The following is a 15,062-nucleotide window of genomic DNA, read 5'->3' on the forward strand; positions in this document are numbered from 1 at the left end:
ATGTGGCAGGGGAGTTTTCCTGGGGATGGGAGACCTGAGAGCCTGTAACCAGAGCCAGGAGCAGGAGGGGGAGGTAACACCTCTGCCCTGGGAATGTGGATAAAAAGCTGCAGGAGCCTGCTGGGGGTGGGGGTTAGTTTCAGTTTGGTGCTGGGTGGTGGAACGCAGGGAACCCCAGAGCTGGGGTCGAAGCTCCCTGCTCCCCCAGAAGGACTTGACGGAGGGGTCCTGGTTGTACCCCCAAACTCTGTTTTAGACTGTGTTCCTATTGTCCAATAAACCTTCCATTTTACTGGCTGGCTGAGAGTCATGGTGAATCCCAGGAAGAGGGGTGCAGGCCCCGGATTCCCCCACACTCTGTGACACCTCCCAAAGCTGGACTCGAACCCAGGAGTCCTGGCTCTCAGCCCCCACTCCCCTCTAACCATTCAACAGACATAGATGGTCCCATCACTCTGGACACTTCTATGAGAAATTGTCAGATGTAGGTCATTGGCTCCTCCGTATGGGTGTCACAAAGTTTGGGGGAGTCAGGGCCCTGTACCCCTCTCTTCCTGCGATTCTCCGCGACTCTCAGCCAGCCAGTAAAACGGAAGGTTTATTAGACAACAGGAACACGGCCCCAAACAGAGCTTGTAGGTACAAACAGGACCCCTCAGTCAGGTCCCTCGGGGGGACAGGGAGCTTAGACTCCAGCCTTGGGGCTCGCTTCGTTTCCCCAGTCCACTCCCAACTCAACCCCCTCCAGCCAACTCCCCCAGCCTCCCCTGGCTCCTCCTCCAGCCTTTGTCCAGCTTCCCGGGGAAAGGTGTCACCTGGCCCCAGCCCCCCTCCCGGCTCAGGTATTGTCCCTCAAGTGAAGCTACCCACTGGCATCCATCCCCCATGCAGACAGTCCCAGTGAAACTCCCCTGCGACATCCCCAGGTCAATCCGCCCCACCCCCCTGCTCTGTCACAATGGGGCTCTGAACCCCATCAGCCCAGCTCCAATCTCCCCCTATCTCCCCAGCGCAGCCCGAACCAGCCAGGGTTCCCAGGTGCCCACTCCTTGGCCGACCGGAGTCCTGGCAGGTGGATCCTGTGGCCATCGGATGAGCTCCTTTAGCAAGTCATTCCACTCCGCAGCGGGGAGAGATCGGCGTTGATCCCGATCCACTCGGGCAGGAAGGCGGCTGCAGGCTTGAAGATCTCGAGGAAAGGGGAATCGGGGAGCATGTAGTTGGCCAAGTAGACGGTCTCCCCCCCAGCCAGGTAGCCGGCCCAGATGCCAAAGGTCCCGATGGTCATGATCGTGTGGTTACAATGAGCCAACAGAGTGAAATCCCTCCCCGGCGAGGACTTCTTCCTGTCCCCCGAGAAATACACGTCTCCCCGCGAGGCGTCGATGTTCTCCCGGCACCACTCCATCCCGTTGCTGGTCACCATGAACACCGGCTCCTGGTACTTGGCCCGGAAGTAGCCCATGGCCTTCTCCAGGTAGGCCTTGTCTGCCACCACCCCCTTCCAGCGCTCGGCCATCACGGGGACGAAGTCCCCCCTCCGGACATGGACATCCACGTAGGTCACGTTCCGGCACTGCCCGCGCAGCCTGGTCAGGTACCGGTTGGCCTCCTCCTTGACGTGGTCATGGAAGGTGAATTCCTGGAGGATCTCCTGCCGGAGGTGGTGGTAGAAGGTCCAGGAGCAGGGGTAGCCCGTCAGCCGGACGTATTTCCCCTCGATGTGCCTGTACTCCTCCGACATCCAGTCATGGAGCTCATTGTCCTTCCACGGGATCCCCCAAGCCCTGAATCTGGAGATCACGGGCAGGCTGATGCGGAAGAGCGGCGCCAGATGCTGGTGCATCTCCGGGAGGATGTAGGGCTGGCGCCCGTTCATCTTGGCCAGGGCGTAGAGGGTGGCATATTCCCCCATCTGGTTCCCCAGCCGCCCTTTGGTGTTCACGGTCCACACGCCCCGCTCCATGGCATTTGGGGTGGGGAGCCCCCACTCCACGGTGGGGATCCAGATGCTTAAGTAGATGGAGCTGAAGAGGATCACGATGAACAGCAGGCAGACGGTCAGCGTGAGGGGCGTCCAGAAGGAGACCCAGGAGCCCGGGGCAGTCATTGTTGAGGGAAGGAGGTCCCAGCCTGGGGGAGGGGGGTGAATAGAAGGGAAAGGGGGGAGGGAAACAGGGGAGGGAGGGAAGGGGGTGGATGGATAGGCGGGTGGTTAGAGGGGAAGGGGGAGGGGGTCTTCCTGGCCCAGTTACCTCTTTTCCCAAAAGACCACCAGCTGCAAGCAGAGCCCCCTCCCCCTGCAGCCCAGCCGAGGGGGCAGGTGACCCCAGCTCCAGCAGGACGCGTGTTGGGGGCAGCAGAGTCACCGGGTTTCTGGAAGGGCCAATTCCCTCCCCCCCAACTCCACTGGATCCCGGATCAGCCCTCTTCCGCCACAGTGCAACCCATGGGCAGGCAAGAACCATCAGAGCAACAGTGTCTCCACCCCCACCCACCCCACAGCTCTGCTGGTGCCCCTCATGCCTGATCCACAGCCCTGCTACTGAGAGAGAACCCAGGAGTCCTGGCTCCCAGCCCCCTCATGCTCTAACCACTGGACCCCACTCCCCTCCCAAAGCCAGGAAGAGAACCCAGAAGTCCTGGTGAGCAGTGGTGGGGAAAGGGGGGGTCACTGGGGCAGGAGGGGGCTGCCATGGATAATAGAGAGTACTGACTGTGGGGGAGCCTCCCTACCAAGCCCCCCACCCCACTCCCTGCAGCCCAGTGCCCCCTGGGGCCAGGGTGGGGGGGGGAAGTCCTATGTTTGCCTAGAATTGCTGAGTTCTACCCCTTGACCCCCGCCCAGAACCTCAGCAGTGGGAACTGGGGGGGAACCAGCCGGCATCCTGGGGTATCAGATGGGGGAGGGCACTGAGAGATGTGGGGTCAGGGGAATGGGCGGGTGAGGGGAAGGGAAATGGGGGGAGGGGAAATGGGGGGAGGAGATGGAGGGAGGGTAGAGATGAGGGGATGGAGGGAGGGTAGAGACAGAGGGGGAGGGGAAGGGAAATAGTGGGAGTAGATGGAGGGAGGGTGGAGATGAGGGGAGGGGAGGGAATGGAGGGGGAGGGGAGGGGGAGATGTAGGGAGGGGATGGAGGGAGGGTGGAGATGGAGGGGGAGGGGAGGGGAAATGCAGGGAGGGGATGCAGGGAGGGGGAAATGGAGGAAGAAGAGGCAGAAGGAAGTAGCCCCCCGGCAGAGGAGTGCGGGACAGGGTGGGAGGTTTCCAAGCCGAGGGACAGGACAGGAGCGAAGCCGGGTTGGGCCGGGCCAGGGAGTCTGGGGTCTGGAGGGACCTGGGTGCCGAGCCGGGGTGATGCCCCCCGCCCTCCCCGCTGGGCCTGCGGCCGAGGTCCCAGCCCTGGGTCCGTGGGCCCAGCTGCACCAGGCCGCTCGCCACCCCCGGACGGATGGTGTGGGGAAGTCGAGCCAGGCCAGTGTCAGCACCCCACACCTCGGTCCCACAGCACTCAGAGCAGTGGGGGCTGGGAGCCAGGACTCCTGGGTTCTCTCCCCGGTTCTGGCAATGGGGCAAGTCCCCTTCAAAGCCTCCAGCCGCCGGGCTACAACCCTCTTCCCCAGCTCTTGGGGCACCGGCCCCGTCCTCCCCCGGCCCCCATCTCTGTTCCCCAGGTCAGGTTGCCTGCTGCCGTGCGAGCGAGCTGCTTTGCACGGGTGACATCCTGCCACAGCTTCCTGAGCAACCACCTGGGGCCAGAGCTAGGTGTTACTCACCCCCATTCACCTGGTGGGGGGAGAGGGGGGTTTCTTGCTGGTTTTCGCGGCCCCCACTCAGTGCGGACAGGGGGCACCTGGCGTCTCAACGGGCTCCTGGCACCAACAGGCCCCCCGACATTCAGACCCTGAGCCACAAAAGTGGGGACGCCCGGCTGATGCGTTTCCTGACCATGCCCGGGTTCCTCCCGCCGGGTCCGGCGCGCCGGCTGCAGCCGTTGGCCTCTCTCGGGCGGGCGCCGCTGGGACGTGTCTGGTCGCAAAGGAGGGATCAAAAGGCGCGTCAGGATCTCTGGGCTCGCGCCGCTTCGCAGCCGGGGTTCGGGCCCCAGGTCCTGCCCCGGGGCCCAGAGCTCCAGACTGGCCAGCACATCTGGCAGGGCTGGCCCCAGGGAGCGCTGGGCTGCGGGGAGCAGGGTGGGGGGCGCTGGGTTGTGGGGTGGGGGTTAGCGGGGGTGCTAGACTGCGGGGAGCTCAGCAGGGGGTGCTCTCCCTTTAGGGACCTGGGGGGGCAGGTCCTGTCCCCCTGACCCATAAATTGAGCTGCCTGGTTCTCAGCCCTCCCTGACCACAGGCCTCTCTCTGCCCCTACCTGGTGCTTTAAAGGGGTCAGAGAAAACAGAGAAGCAGGAATGACCAATCGGAATTGTCTAAGATCACTTTTCTAGTGATCTTAGACCCCAAAAACCCCAAAAACCAGGCCGGGTTGGTTACAAACTGACCTGGTTTAGAAGGGAAGTGGAGGCAGCTATAAAAAAGAACAAATTGGAAGGTGTCACGGCATCCCCGGGGGACGCTCTGGATCTGCTCCCTGCGCAGCCAGGCAGGACTCCGGGGAGTCTCCTCTCCGGGAGCAGCCCGTCTGCAGGACACACAGCTCACCCGGCTGCCCCCTTCCTGGGGCTGACCCCGGAGCATCCAGCATCCTCTGCCCCTCCGGGCGCTTCCCACAGCCAGTCTGCCCAGGCGGGGTCCTATGGGGGTCAGAGGGTCCTGCCCCCCACTCCGCAGTCAGACGTGACTCTCAGCCAGCCAGTAACACAGGTTTATTAGACGACAGGAGCATGGTCTAACACAGAGCTTGTAGGTGCAAAGAACAGGACCCCTCAACTGGGTCCATTTTAGGGGGCAGTGAGCCAGACACTTCACTTCATGTCCCCAGCCAGCCCCAACTGACTCCCCCTCCAGCCCCCCCTCCTCTGGGCTTTGTCCCTTTCCCAGGCCAGGAGGGCACCGATCCCTTTGTTCTCCAACCCTTTAGCTCTCACCTTGCAGGGGGGAAGGGCCCAGGCCATCAGCTGCCAGGAAACAGGGTGTCGGCCCTTCTCTGTGTCCAGACCCCTGCCCACACCTGCCCTCTAGGGCTCTGCAACGATCATACACCCTTATCCCACCACCTAGATACTTAAGAACTGCCTAGGGGAAACTGAGGCACCTCCACACTATTCAGAGGAAACATTAAGAACAGTCCCGCTTCGTCACACCTCCTCTCCCAGCTCTCGGGGCACCGTCCCCGTCCTCCCCCGGCCCCCGTCTCTGTTCCCCGGGTCAGGTTGCCTGCTGCCATGCGAGCGAGCTGCTTTGCAGGGGTGACATCCTGCCACAGCTTCCTGAGCAACCGCCCGGGGCCAGAGCTAGGTGTTACTCACCCCCATTCACCTGGTGGGGGGAGGGGGTGTTTCTTGCTGGTTTTCGCGGCCCCCGCTCAGTGCGGACAGGGGCCATCCGGCGTCCCAACGAGCACCTGGCACCAACAGGCCCCCCGACATTCAGACCCTGAGCCGCACAAGTGGGGACGCCCGGCTGACGCGTTTCCTGACCACGCCCGGGTTCTCCCGCCGGGTCCGGCGCGCCGGCTGCAGCCGTTGGCCTCTCTCGGGCGGGCGCCGCTGGGACGTGTCTGGTCGCAAAGGAGGGATCAAAAGGCGCGTCAGGATCTCTGGGCTCGCGCTGCTTCGCCGCCGGGGTTCGGGCCCCAGGTCCTGCCCCGGGGCCCAGAGCTCCAGATTGGCCAGCACATCTGGCAGGGCTGGCCTCAGGGGGCGCTGGGCTGCAGGGAGCAGGGCGGGGGGCTTAGTGGGGGGCACTGGGCTGTGGGGAGGGGGGCTCAGGGAGGGCGCTGGGTTGTGCCGGGCTCAGTGGCAGGGCGCTGGGCTGCGGGGAGCGGGACAGGGGACTCGGGGGGGGGCGCTGGGCTGCAGGGAGCAGGGCAGGGGGCTCAGCAGGGGGCGCTGGGCTGCAGGGAGTGGGGTCGGGGGCTCAGGGGGGTGCTGGGCTGCAGAGAGTGGGGTGGGGGGCTCAACGGGGGGCGCTGGGCTGCGGGGAGCGGGGCGGGGAGCTCAGGGGGAGTTGCTGGGCTGCGGGGAGCGGACAGGGGGCTCAGGGGGGGTGCTGGGCTGTGGGGAGTGGGGTGGGGGGCTCAGCGGGGGGTGCTGGGCTGTGGGGAGCGGGGTGGGGAGATCAGGGGTGGCACTGGGCTGCGGGGAGCGGGGCAGGGGGCTCGGGGAGTCGCTGGGCTGCGGTGAGTGGGATGGGGGGCTCAGAGGGCCGCTGGGCTGTGGTGAGCAGGGGGACAGCAGGGGGCGCTGGGCTGCGGGGAGCTCAGCAGGGGATTCTCTCCCCTGGCCACCAGCGCTGGGCTTTAGGGACTTGGGGGGCAGGTCCTGTCCCCCTGACCCCATGAACTGAGCGGCCTGGTTCTCAGTCCTCCCCCACCACAGGCCTCTCTCTGCCACCCCTCTCCGAGGTCTGACGAGGGCTCCAGCCCACCCCGGCTCCTGCTGCTGCTGCCCGCAGAGCCCCATGGCCGGGCGCCGGCACCTCCCCAAGGATTTGGGTCAAGACAGGCATCCCACAGCCGGGGAACTGCAACTGGGCTGGACTAGCAGGGGGCTGCGGGTCAGGAGTGAGGGGCACTGGGGCAGCAGCAGGGGCTGCGGGTCGGGAGTGAGGGGCACCGGGGGACCTCGGGGGCTGCGGGTCAGGAGTGAGGGGCACTGAGGGAGCAGCAAGGGCTGCGGATCAGGAGTGAGGGGCACCGGGAGAGCTGGGGGGCTGTGGATCAGGAGTGAGGGGCACTGAGGAAGCAGTAAGGGCTGTGGGTCAGGAGTGAGGGGCACCGGGGGACCTGGGGGGCTGCGGGTCGGGAGTGAGGAGCACTGGGGAGCTGGGGGCTGCAGGTCGGGAGTGGGGGGCACCGGGGGAAGTGGGGGCCTATGGGTCGGGCGTGGGGGGCACCGGGGGAGAAGCAGGGGCTGCGGGTCGGGAGTGGGGGGCACCGGGGGAGCTGGGGGGCTGCGGGTCGGGAGTGAGGGGCACCGGGGGAGTTGGGGTGCTCCGGATTGGGAGTGAGGGGCACCGGGGGAGCTGGGGTGCTGTGGATTGGGAGTGAGGGGCACCGGGGGAGCAGCAGGGGCTGCGGGTCAGGAGTGAGGGGCACCGGGGAAGCTGGGGGGCTGTGGGTCAGGAGTGGGGGGCACCAGGGGAGCAGCAGGGGCTGTGGGTCGGGAGTGGGGGGCACCAGGAGAGCTGGGGGGCTGCGGGTCAGGAGTGAGGGGCACCGGGGGAGCAGCAGGGGCTGTGGGTCAGGAGTGAGGGGCACCGGGGGGGCTGCGGGTCGGGAGTGAGGGGCACCGGGGAAAGTGGGGGGCTGTGGGTCGGGAGTGAGGGGCACCGGGGCAAGTGGGGGGCACCGGGGGAGCTGGGGGGCTGCGGGTTGGGAGTGAGGGGCACCGGGAGAGCTGCGTAGCTGTGGGTCGGGAGTGGGGGGCACCGGGGGAGCAGCAGGGGCTGTGGGTCAGGAGTGAGGGGCACTGGGGGAGCTGGGGGGCTGCGGGTCGGGAGTGGGGGGCACCGGGGGAAGTGGGGGCCTATGGGTCGGGCGTGGGGGGCACCGGGGGAGAAGCAGGGGCTGCGGTTCGGGAGTGGGGGGCACCGGGGGAGCTGGGGGGCTGCGGGTCGGGAGTGAGGGGCACCGGGGGAGCTGGGGTGCTCCGGATTGGGAGTGAGGGGCACCGGGGGAGCTGGGGTGCTGTGGATTGGGAGTGAGGGGCACCGGGGGAGCAGCAGGGGCTGCGGGTCAGGAGTGAGGGGCACCGGGGAAGCTGGGGGGCTGTGGGTCAGGAGTGGGGGGCACCAGGGGAGCAGCAGGGGCTGTGGGTCGGGAGTGGGGGGGCACCAGGAGAGCTGGGGGGCTGCGGGTCAGGAGTGAGGGGCACCGGGGGAGCAGCAGGGGCTGTGGGTCAGGAGTGAGGGGCACCGGGGGGGCTGCGGGTCGGGAGTGAGGGGCACCGGGGAAAGTGGGGGGCTGTGGGTCGGGAGTGAGGGGCACCGGAGCAAGTGGGGGGCACCGGGGGAGCTGGGGGGCTGCGGGTTGGGAGTGAGGGGCACCGGGAGAGCTGCGTAGCTGTGGGTCGGGAGTGGGGGGCACCGGGGGAGCAGCAGGGGCTGTGGGTCAGGAGTGAGGGGCACTGGGGGAGCTGGGGGGCTGCGGGTCAGGAGTGAAGAGCACTGGGGGAGCTGGGGGCTGCGGGTCGGGAGTGGGGGGCACCGGGGGAAGTGGGGGCCTATGGGTTGGGAGTGGGGGGCACCGGGGGAGCAGCAGGGGCTGCGGGTCGGGAGTGGGGGGCACCGGGAGAGATGGGGGGCTGCGGGTCGGGAGTGAGGGGCACCGGGGGAAGTGGGTTGCTGTGGGTCGGGAGTGGGGGGTACCGGGGGAGCTGGGGGGCTGCAGGTCAGAAGTGAGGGGCACTGGGAGAGTTGGGGGGCTGTAGGTTGGGAGTGAGGGGCATTGGGGGAGCTGGGGGCTGCGGGCCGGGAGTGGGGGGTACCGGGGGAGCAGCAGGGGCTGTGGGTCGGGAGTGAGGGGCACTGGGGGAGCTGGGAGCTGCGGGTCGGGAGTGGGGGTCACCGGGGGAAGTGGGGGCCTTCGGGTCGGGAGTGGGGGGCACCGGGGGAGCTGAGGGGCTGCGGGTCAGGAGTGGGGGGCACCGGGGGAAGTGGGGGGGCACCGGGGGAGCAGCAGGGGCTGTGGGTCGGGAGTGAGGGGCACCGGGGGAAGTGGGGGCCTGCGGGTTGGGAGTGGGGGGCACCGGGAGAGCTGGGGGGCTGCGGGCCGGGAGTGGGGGGTACCGGGGGAGCAGCAGGGGCTGTGGGTCGGGAGTGAGGGGCACTGGGGGAGCTGGGGGGCTGCGGGTCGGGAGTGGGGGGCACTGGGGGAGCTGAGGGGCTGCGGGTCGGGAGTGGGGGGCACCGGGAGAGCTGGGGGGCTGCGGGTCGGGAGTGGGGGGCACCGGGAGAGCTGGGGGGCTGCGGGTCGGGAGTGGGGGGCACCGGGGGAAGTGGGGGGGGGCACCGGGGGAGCAGCAGGGGCTGTGGGTCGGGAGTGAGGGGCACCGGGAGAAGTGGGGGCCAGCGGGTCGGGAGTGGGGGGCACCGGGAGAGCTGGGGGGCTGCGGGCCGGGAGTGGGGGGTACCGGGCGAGCAGCAGGGGCTGTGGGTCGGGAGTGAGGGGCACTGGGGGAGCTGGGGGGTTGCGGGTCGGGAGTGAGGGGCACTGGGGGAGCTGGGGGGCTGCGGGTCGGGAGTGGGGGGCACCGGGGGAAGTGGGGGCCTGCGGGTCGGGAGTGGGGGGCTCCGTTCCCTGGGCCGTGTCACTCTGAGCCAGGCTGCGCGTTGGAGTCGATATTTGCTGAGCTTGGCTGGGTGCTGGGGCAGGGCGCGGTGTTGGGGGGCCGGGAGCTGGGGGGAGGGGCTCACAGCCACCCTCCCCTCCAGGCCGTGCCCTGGCCCCCCCAGCAACCCGTCACCTCGGGTGCCCCCCGCCTGCACGGGCCCTCCCCCCGCTTTCCCGACACTTTCACTTTCGATCCCATCTGAGCAGCTGCGGGGCCCGACGGGCGGGTCAGTCCGGGACGGCAGCGGGGGGGGAGGAAGGGGGAGCAGCCCCCCCAGGGCACAGGCAGCGGGGGGGCAGGAAGGGGAGCAGCCCTCCCAGGGCACAGGCAGCGGGGGGGGGAGGAAGGGGAGCAGCCCCCCAGGGCACAGGCAGCGGGGGGCAGGAAGGGGAGCAGCCCCCCCAAGGCACAGTCAGCGGGGGGAGAGGAAGAGGGAGCAGCCCCCCCAGGGCACAGGCAGCGGGGGACAGGAAGGGGAGCATCCCCCCCGTGCACAGGCAGCGGGGGCAGGAAGGGGAGCAGCCCCTCCCCGGGCACAGGCAGCGGGGGGCAGGAAGGGGAGCAGCCCCCCCGTGCACAGGCAGCGGGGGGGCTCTGCGCTCGGCGATGCACGTGGTTCCCATTCCCGGGTGCGACAGGGGTGGGGGGCTGGCTCCGATCCTGCGCTAATCGCGGCCCCCGCCCTGCCGGTGCCCCTCACTCCCGACCCGCAGACCCTCCATCCCAGGTCTCTCACCTGCCCTTTCTTGCACCCCTTAGCTCCCACGCCGAAAGCCCCCCACCAGCATGCCGGCCGCCCACCCCCCAGTGAGGAGATGAATTGGCGCCATGCGCCCCCCGACGCCCCACCCCCACCCGGAGCCTCCGTGGTGAGTGGGGGGCAGGGCCGGGGGCAGAGGGGGTTGGTTTGGGTGGGGCAGGCAGGGGGTATTGAGGAGACTGAGGGGGGTTGGGGATAGCCCGGGGGGTGGGGGCTGAGCTGGCTAGGGGGGCTCTGGGCTCGCAGGGGAGAGTCTGGGGGGATGGGCTGGCTGGAGGGACTGGGGGGGTTGGGAAATGCGGGGGGGTGGCTAGGGGTTTGGGGGAGCTGGGGAATTCCAGGGGGGCTCTGGGCTGGCAGGGGAGGGCCTGGGGGGAGGGGCTGGCTGGGGGGATTGAGGGAGGTTGGGAATAGTTGGGGGGGTCTGCACTGGCTAGGGTAAATCTGGGCTGGCAGGGGGCGGGGGCTGGCCAGGGGCTTGCGGGAAATGAGATGGGCTGGGGAATGCTGGGGGCCTGATTTGGCTGGGGGGGATCTTGGCTGGCAGGGGATGGCCTATGGGGATAGGCCGGCTTGGGGGGTTGCAAGGAGATGGAGATACCTTGGAGGGGGGCTTGGCTGACTGGGAGGAAATCTGAGCTGGCAGAGGAGGGCCTGGGGGGGGGGGTCCTTGACTCACATGTGCCCCCCCCCAGCAGGTCCCCCTCTTTCTGCTGCTGGTCCTGGTCCCCCCGGGCGGTGGCTGCGTCTTCATCTTCGACCCGCTGAGCACAACGTTCTCCAGGGACATCGATGACCTGGTGAGTGGGGGCCCCCCGTCCCCCCCACACTCAGCACAGCCCCCCCAACTCACCCTCCCCCCATGTCTCCTTCTTTCCTTCAGACCCAGCATCTGCTCCATGATTATTCTGTCTCGATTCCATTGAACCTGGAACCGGTGAGAGAAGGGGGGGCCCCCCTGATATCCAGAGCCCCCCTCCCCCATCAGCCAAGGCTCCACCCCGTATTCCCTCTGACCCCCACTCCCCGTTTCTCCCCCAGGATGGCTGGTGCGCGGAGCTGTGGAGGGTCCATTTCCTGGCGGTGGAGCTGAGGCACATGAGGGGGGTCGCGGGCACGGCCCTGCAGCCCCTCGTGGCAAAGGTGGTCCAGCAGGTCCGGTTCGTCGAGGAGTGCGGCATCACCGTGAGCGCCCGGCGGGCAGGGGGGCGGGGCCTGCCCCTCTAGGGTGTGCCGGCCCTTGGGCGGGGGCTGGCGGGGCACGGGAATGGGGGGCAGGAGCTGTCCCCTGTAGGTGTCTGGTGGTGGGGGCAGGGGGGATACAGCACAGAGTGGTCAAGGCCCCCCCGCCAGTGCAGTGACACTAGCCCGTCCCTCCACCTCTGCCCCCCAGGACCCCACGGGCTGCGTGGGGCAGGAACGCAGGAACGTGTCGTGGATGCTGCGCGCCCTGAACGGCCACATGGCAGCGCTGAAGAGCAAAATGGCAGGGCAGGACTCGGTCGACTTCAGCAACTGCACCCCCATCCGCTGCCAGCCAGGTACCCCCCCCAGCGCCGCCCCCCCAACCCCGTCCGCTGCCAGCCAGGTACCCCCCCCAGCGCCACCCCCCAACCCCGTCCGCTGCCAGCCAGGTACCCCCCCCAGCGCCACCCCCCAACCCCGTCCGCTGCCAGCCAGGCGCCCCCCCAAGACCCTCTCAGCACCCTGACTCCCGTCCGCTGCCAGCCAGGTGCCCCTCCAAGACCCTCTCAGCACCCTGACTCCCGTCCGCTGCCAGCCAGGTACCCCCCCAGAGCCGCCCCCCCAGCCCCCCAACCCCGTCCGCTGCCAGCCAGGTACCCCCCAGAGCTGCCCCGCCAGCCCCCCGACCCCGTCCGCTTCCAGCCAGGTACCTCCCCAGAGCCGCCCCCCCAGCCCCCGATCCCATCCTCTGTCAGCCAGGTACCCCCCAGAGCCGTCCCCCCAGCCCCCTGACCCCGTCTGCTGCCTGCCAGGTACCCCCCCAAGACCCTCCGAGCACCCTCACCCCCGTGCACTGCCAGCCAGGTGCCCCCCAGTCCCCTGACCTGCCCCCCAGTCCCTCCTGCTCCCCCCAGCCACTGCACTTGCATCTGTTGCCAGCCAGGTACCCCCTGGTGGCCCTGGACTCTTCCTTGCCCCCCTGACACCCCAGGGCCTTGGCATCCTCTCCCATACCCCTATAATGCCCCCTATTGACCCCCCAGCTCCCCAGCAACTGCTCCCCCTTCCGTTGCCATCCAGGTACCTCCCCGGCCCCCGCAACCCCCCCTCCCCCGTCCGTACCTGTATTGGCTGCCAATCTGGCACCTCCTCCACCTCCCTCATTCCTTCGTCCCCTTCACTGCCCTCAACCCCCCCCTCCGCACCCCGCTCCGCCCTGCCCCCAAACACAGCCCCCCTCGTTGGCCCCACGGTGGGGAATCGCCTCTCCCCTCTCTCCCCAAGCTCTCCGTGTCCCCCCAGAAGCCCTGGCACTGCCACCTGCGCCAGTCGGGCTCCCGCAGCCCGGCTTCTCCAGCCGGAAGCAGCCGGGGACCCAGGCATCCGGGGCCGGCTCCTTGCACAAGAACCACCTGCCGGTGCTGCTCCTCCTGGTGCCCATCCTGGGGTCTCTGGCCTTCGTCAGCCTGTGGCAGTATCAGAGGCAGCTCCGTGGCCAGGTAGTGGGGGGAAGGGATGGGGCTCCTGGCGGGAGGGAGGGCAGATCCCGGGACTCCTGCAGCTGCTTCTTCCCTCTCTCCCCACAGGGGACCCAGGAGTCCGAGCAGTTGGACACCTGAACGAGTGGGGTGCAGGAGCTGATAGGAGAGAGATGGCTCAGGTATAACCTTCCCCTGGCTAACACATGTGGGGTGCGGGCCCTTTTCTGGAGGACAGTCTTGGGAAGGGGAGCGGGGTCTGGTGATTAGAGCAGGGAGCCAGGACTCCAGGGTTCTCTCCCCCGGCTCAGGGAGGGGACTGGGGTCTAGAGGGTTAGAGCGGGCGGTGGCCAGGGAGCCAGGACTCCTGGGTTCTCTCCCCTGGCTCAGGGAGGGGACTGGGGTCTAGTGGTTAGAGCAGGGGGAGCTGGGAGCCAGGACTCCTGGGTTTTCTCCCCTGGCTCAGGGAGGGGACTGGGGTCTAGTGGGTTAGAGCGGGGGTGGGCAGGGATCCAGGACTCCTGGGTTCTGTTTCTCTCTACTGCCTCCCCTTTTTTTCCTGTCTCCTCCCAGGACCCCCAGAGCCACGGTTGGTCCCCCTGCTACGGATTCTGGGATGTGGGCGGCCAGCACCGGAGCCAGCTGGGGCCACCAGAGCCAGACTCTGCTTCCTACACCCCACTCCTGCGAGCCAAGCGGAGGGTGGAATCAGCCACGCCTCCCGGCGGACTGCAAGGCTGAGACCTGCGGCCAGCCCCCCATGGGCCCTGGTGCCATCCCCCGCCCCCAGGAGGCGCTGTGTAGCGCCGGCTCGCACCCGGCCCCACGGCTCCCGCTGTCTGGACTTCATTTCTGCAGCGCTGGGGAAGCCGGAGATGGATTTTTCTTCTATGCTAAGCCATGTTTCGGAGACCTGCCTCCGGGGCTGGGGATCTTTTGGGGGGCCTGGGGTCTGCAGGGACAGATGGCCCAGCAGGAAGAGGCAAAAGACCTCCCCCCCCCCGCAACCCCCAACAGGCCCCGAACTGTCATTGGAAACTAATGGATTTTCCTTCGTGCCAAGACGCGGTCCGTCTGGGGTGGAGCGCGGAGGACTGGTTATATGAGGACCCTTCGCCTGGGTGGGACCCAGATGCCTGAGTTCCCACCCCAATGCTGGGCGAGGAACACTGTGGCCCAGTGGCAATTATTCATAATATTTTATATGAATACTGTGTCTGCCTCAGTTTCCCCATGTGCTGCGTGGTCACCACGTGGGAGGGGGTGAAAGAAGCTGTTGCTCGCTGCACAGACCCAGGTGTGACCCATGAGCTCCCCCCATACCTCCATGCCCAGGAAGGAGCCCAGAAAACAATGGCCCTGCCCACTGCTGCTGCGCCCAGACCCCCAACAACCTCCCTGCGCTCCCCCCACTGGCCGAGTCACTCCTGAGCCAGGAGCTGGGGGGCCTAGCTCCCTCTGGGGGATCCATATGCCCCCGGGGCCCATCCTGGGGCACTCGATGTGGGGGGCTCCTGCCTGACCCAGTGGTGGGGAGGGGCTGCAGGTTCTTGGAAGAGCAGCCCCAAGGGGGCTGCAGGGGCTCCCCTGGGGCTGGGCCAGGCTTGGTAAAAACACCAGGCCTGTGTGGGTCCGAGACACCCCTCTGGGGTTATACAGGGACCCCTCGAGTCCCATCCATTGGGGTTGGGGGCTGTTTGCCATCCTTTGGAGTCTGCTGCCCCCTAGTGGCGGATGTGGCTAGTGCACCCCTGAGCCAGGCTAGGGGTCCGATGGGGGATCCCTCACCTGTACCGGGGGTCTGATCACTGGAGCTGGGTTTATGGGTCTGGGGGTTCTCGGGCCCCCAAATGACACCCCAGAATCAGGGGGGCTCCGATGCCTGCTGAAATTTCTCCTGGTCGATTTCACACTGTACCACTTTGTGCTGGAAGGGGAGGCGGGGGGGAGCCAGGACTCCTGGGTTCGCTACCTGGTCCTGGGAGGGGCATGGGGGCTAGTGGTTAGAGCGGGTGGCTGGGAGCCAGACTCCTGGGTTCTACTTACAGCAAAACACGGCCTCCCAAATCCTCATACCCCCCAATCCCATGACTGACACCCCCCCCGCGGCCACCTCCCCGTCACCCCGCCCCTCCCCCTAATCCTGTTCTCCCCCCCATCCTCCCAAGTCCGTTGATTAAACCCA

At 67.9% G+C, this 15,062-nt stretch overlaps 2 protein-coding genes across 4 annotated transcripts; one reads left to right on the forward strand and one right to left on the reverse strand.

The window, feature by feature from the left end:
* Positions 1-777: 777 nt before the first annotated feature.
* On the reverse strand, positions 778-5,720 carry LOC119847462 (galactoside alpha-(1,2)-fucosyltransferase 2-like). Its single transcript, XM_043501266.1, has 2 exons — positions 5,429-5,720; positions 778-2,133 (listed from the first exon to the last, which is right to left on the reverse strand). Exons 1-2 carry the CDS (start codon positions 5,502-5,504, stop codon positions 1,103-1,105), a joined length of 1,107 nt encoding a protein of 368 aa, XP_043357201.1. The 5' UTR covers positions 5,505-5,720; the 3' UTR covers positions 778-1,102.
* A 4,160-nt stretch (positions 5,721-9,880) lies between these two features.
* On the forward strand, positions 9,881-14,083 carry FLT3LG (fms related receptor tyrosine kinase 3 ligand). 3 transcript variants are annotated; one of them, XM_043501268.1, is made up of 8 exons: positions 9,881-10,323; positions 10,910-11,014; positions 11,098-11,151; positions 11,256-11,369; positions 11,608-11,755; positions 12,702-12,898; positions 12,961-13,059; positions 13,451-14,083. In XM_043501268.1, exons 1-8 carry the CDS (start codon positions 10,270-10,272, stop codon positions 13,616-13,618), a joined length of 939 nt encoding a protein of 312 aa, XP_043357203.1. In that variant the 5' UTR covers positions 9,881-10,269; the 3' UTR covers positions 13,619-14,083. The 3 variants fall into 3 exon arrangements, with proteins under 3 accessions (XP_043357203.1, XP_038237777.1, XP_038237778.1); XM_038381849.2 differs by having other exon boundaries at positions 9,903-10,323; positions 11,256-11,399; XM_038381850.2 differs by having other exon boundaries at positions 9,904-10,323; positions 10,913-11,014; positions 11,256-11,399.
* Positions 14,084-15,062: the final 979 nt, after the last annotated feature.

Source organism: Dermochelys coriacea, chromosome 23 (genome assembly GCF_009764565.3).
Source record: "Dermochelys coriacea isolate rDerCor1 chromosome 23, rDerCor1.pri.v4, whole genome shotgun sequence".
Taxonomy (NCBI): domain Eukaryota; kingdom Metazoa; phylum Chordata; order Testudines; family Dermochelyidae; genus Dermochelys; species Dermochelys coriacea.

Coding starts and splice junctions, on each gene's coding strand:
- FLT3LG (XM_038381849.2), top strand. CDS start 10,270: ATGAATTGGCGCCATGCGCCCCCCGACGCCCCACCCCCACCCGGAGCC. Junction 10,324..10,909: donor CCCCACCCGGAGCCTCCGTG/GTGAGTGGGGGG, acceptor GCCCCCCCCCAG/CAGGTCCCCCTCTTTCTGCT. Junction 11,015..11,097: donor CCAGGGACATCGATGACCTG/GTGAGTGGGGGC, acceptor TCTTTCCTTCAG/ACCCAGCATCTGCTCCATGA.
- LOC119847462 (XM_043501266.1), bottom strand. CDS start 5,504: ATGGCCCCTGTCCGCACTGAGCGGGGGCCGCGAAAACCAGCAAGAAAC. Junction 2,134..5,428: donor CCCCCACCAGGTGAATGGGG/GTGAGTAACACC, acceptor CCCCTCCCCCAG/GCTGGGACCTCCTTCCCTCA.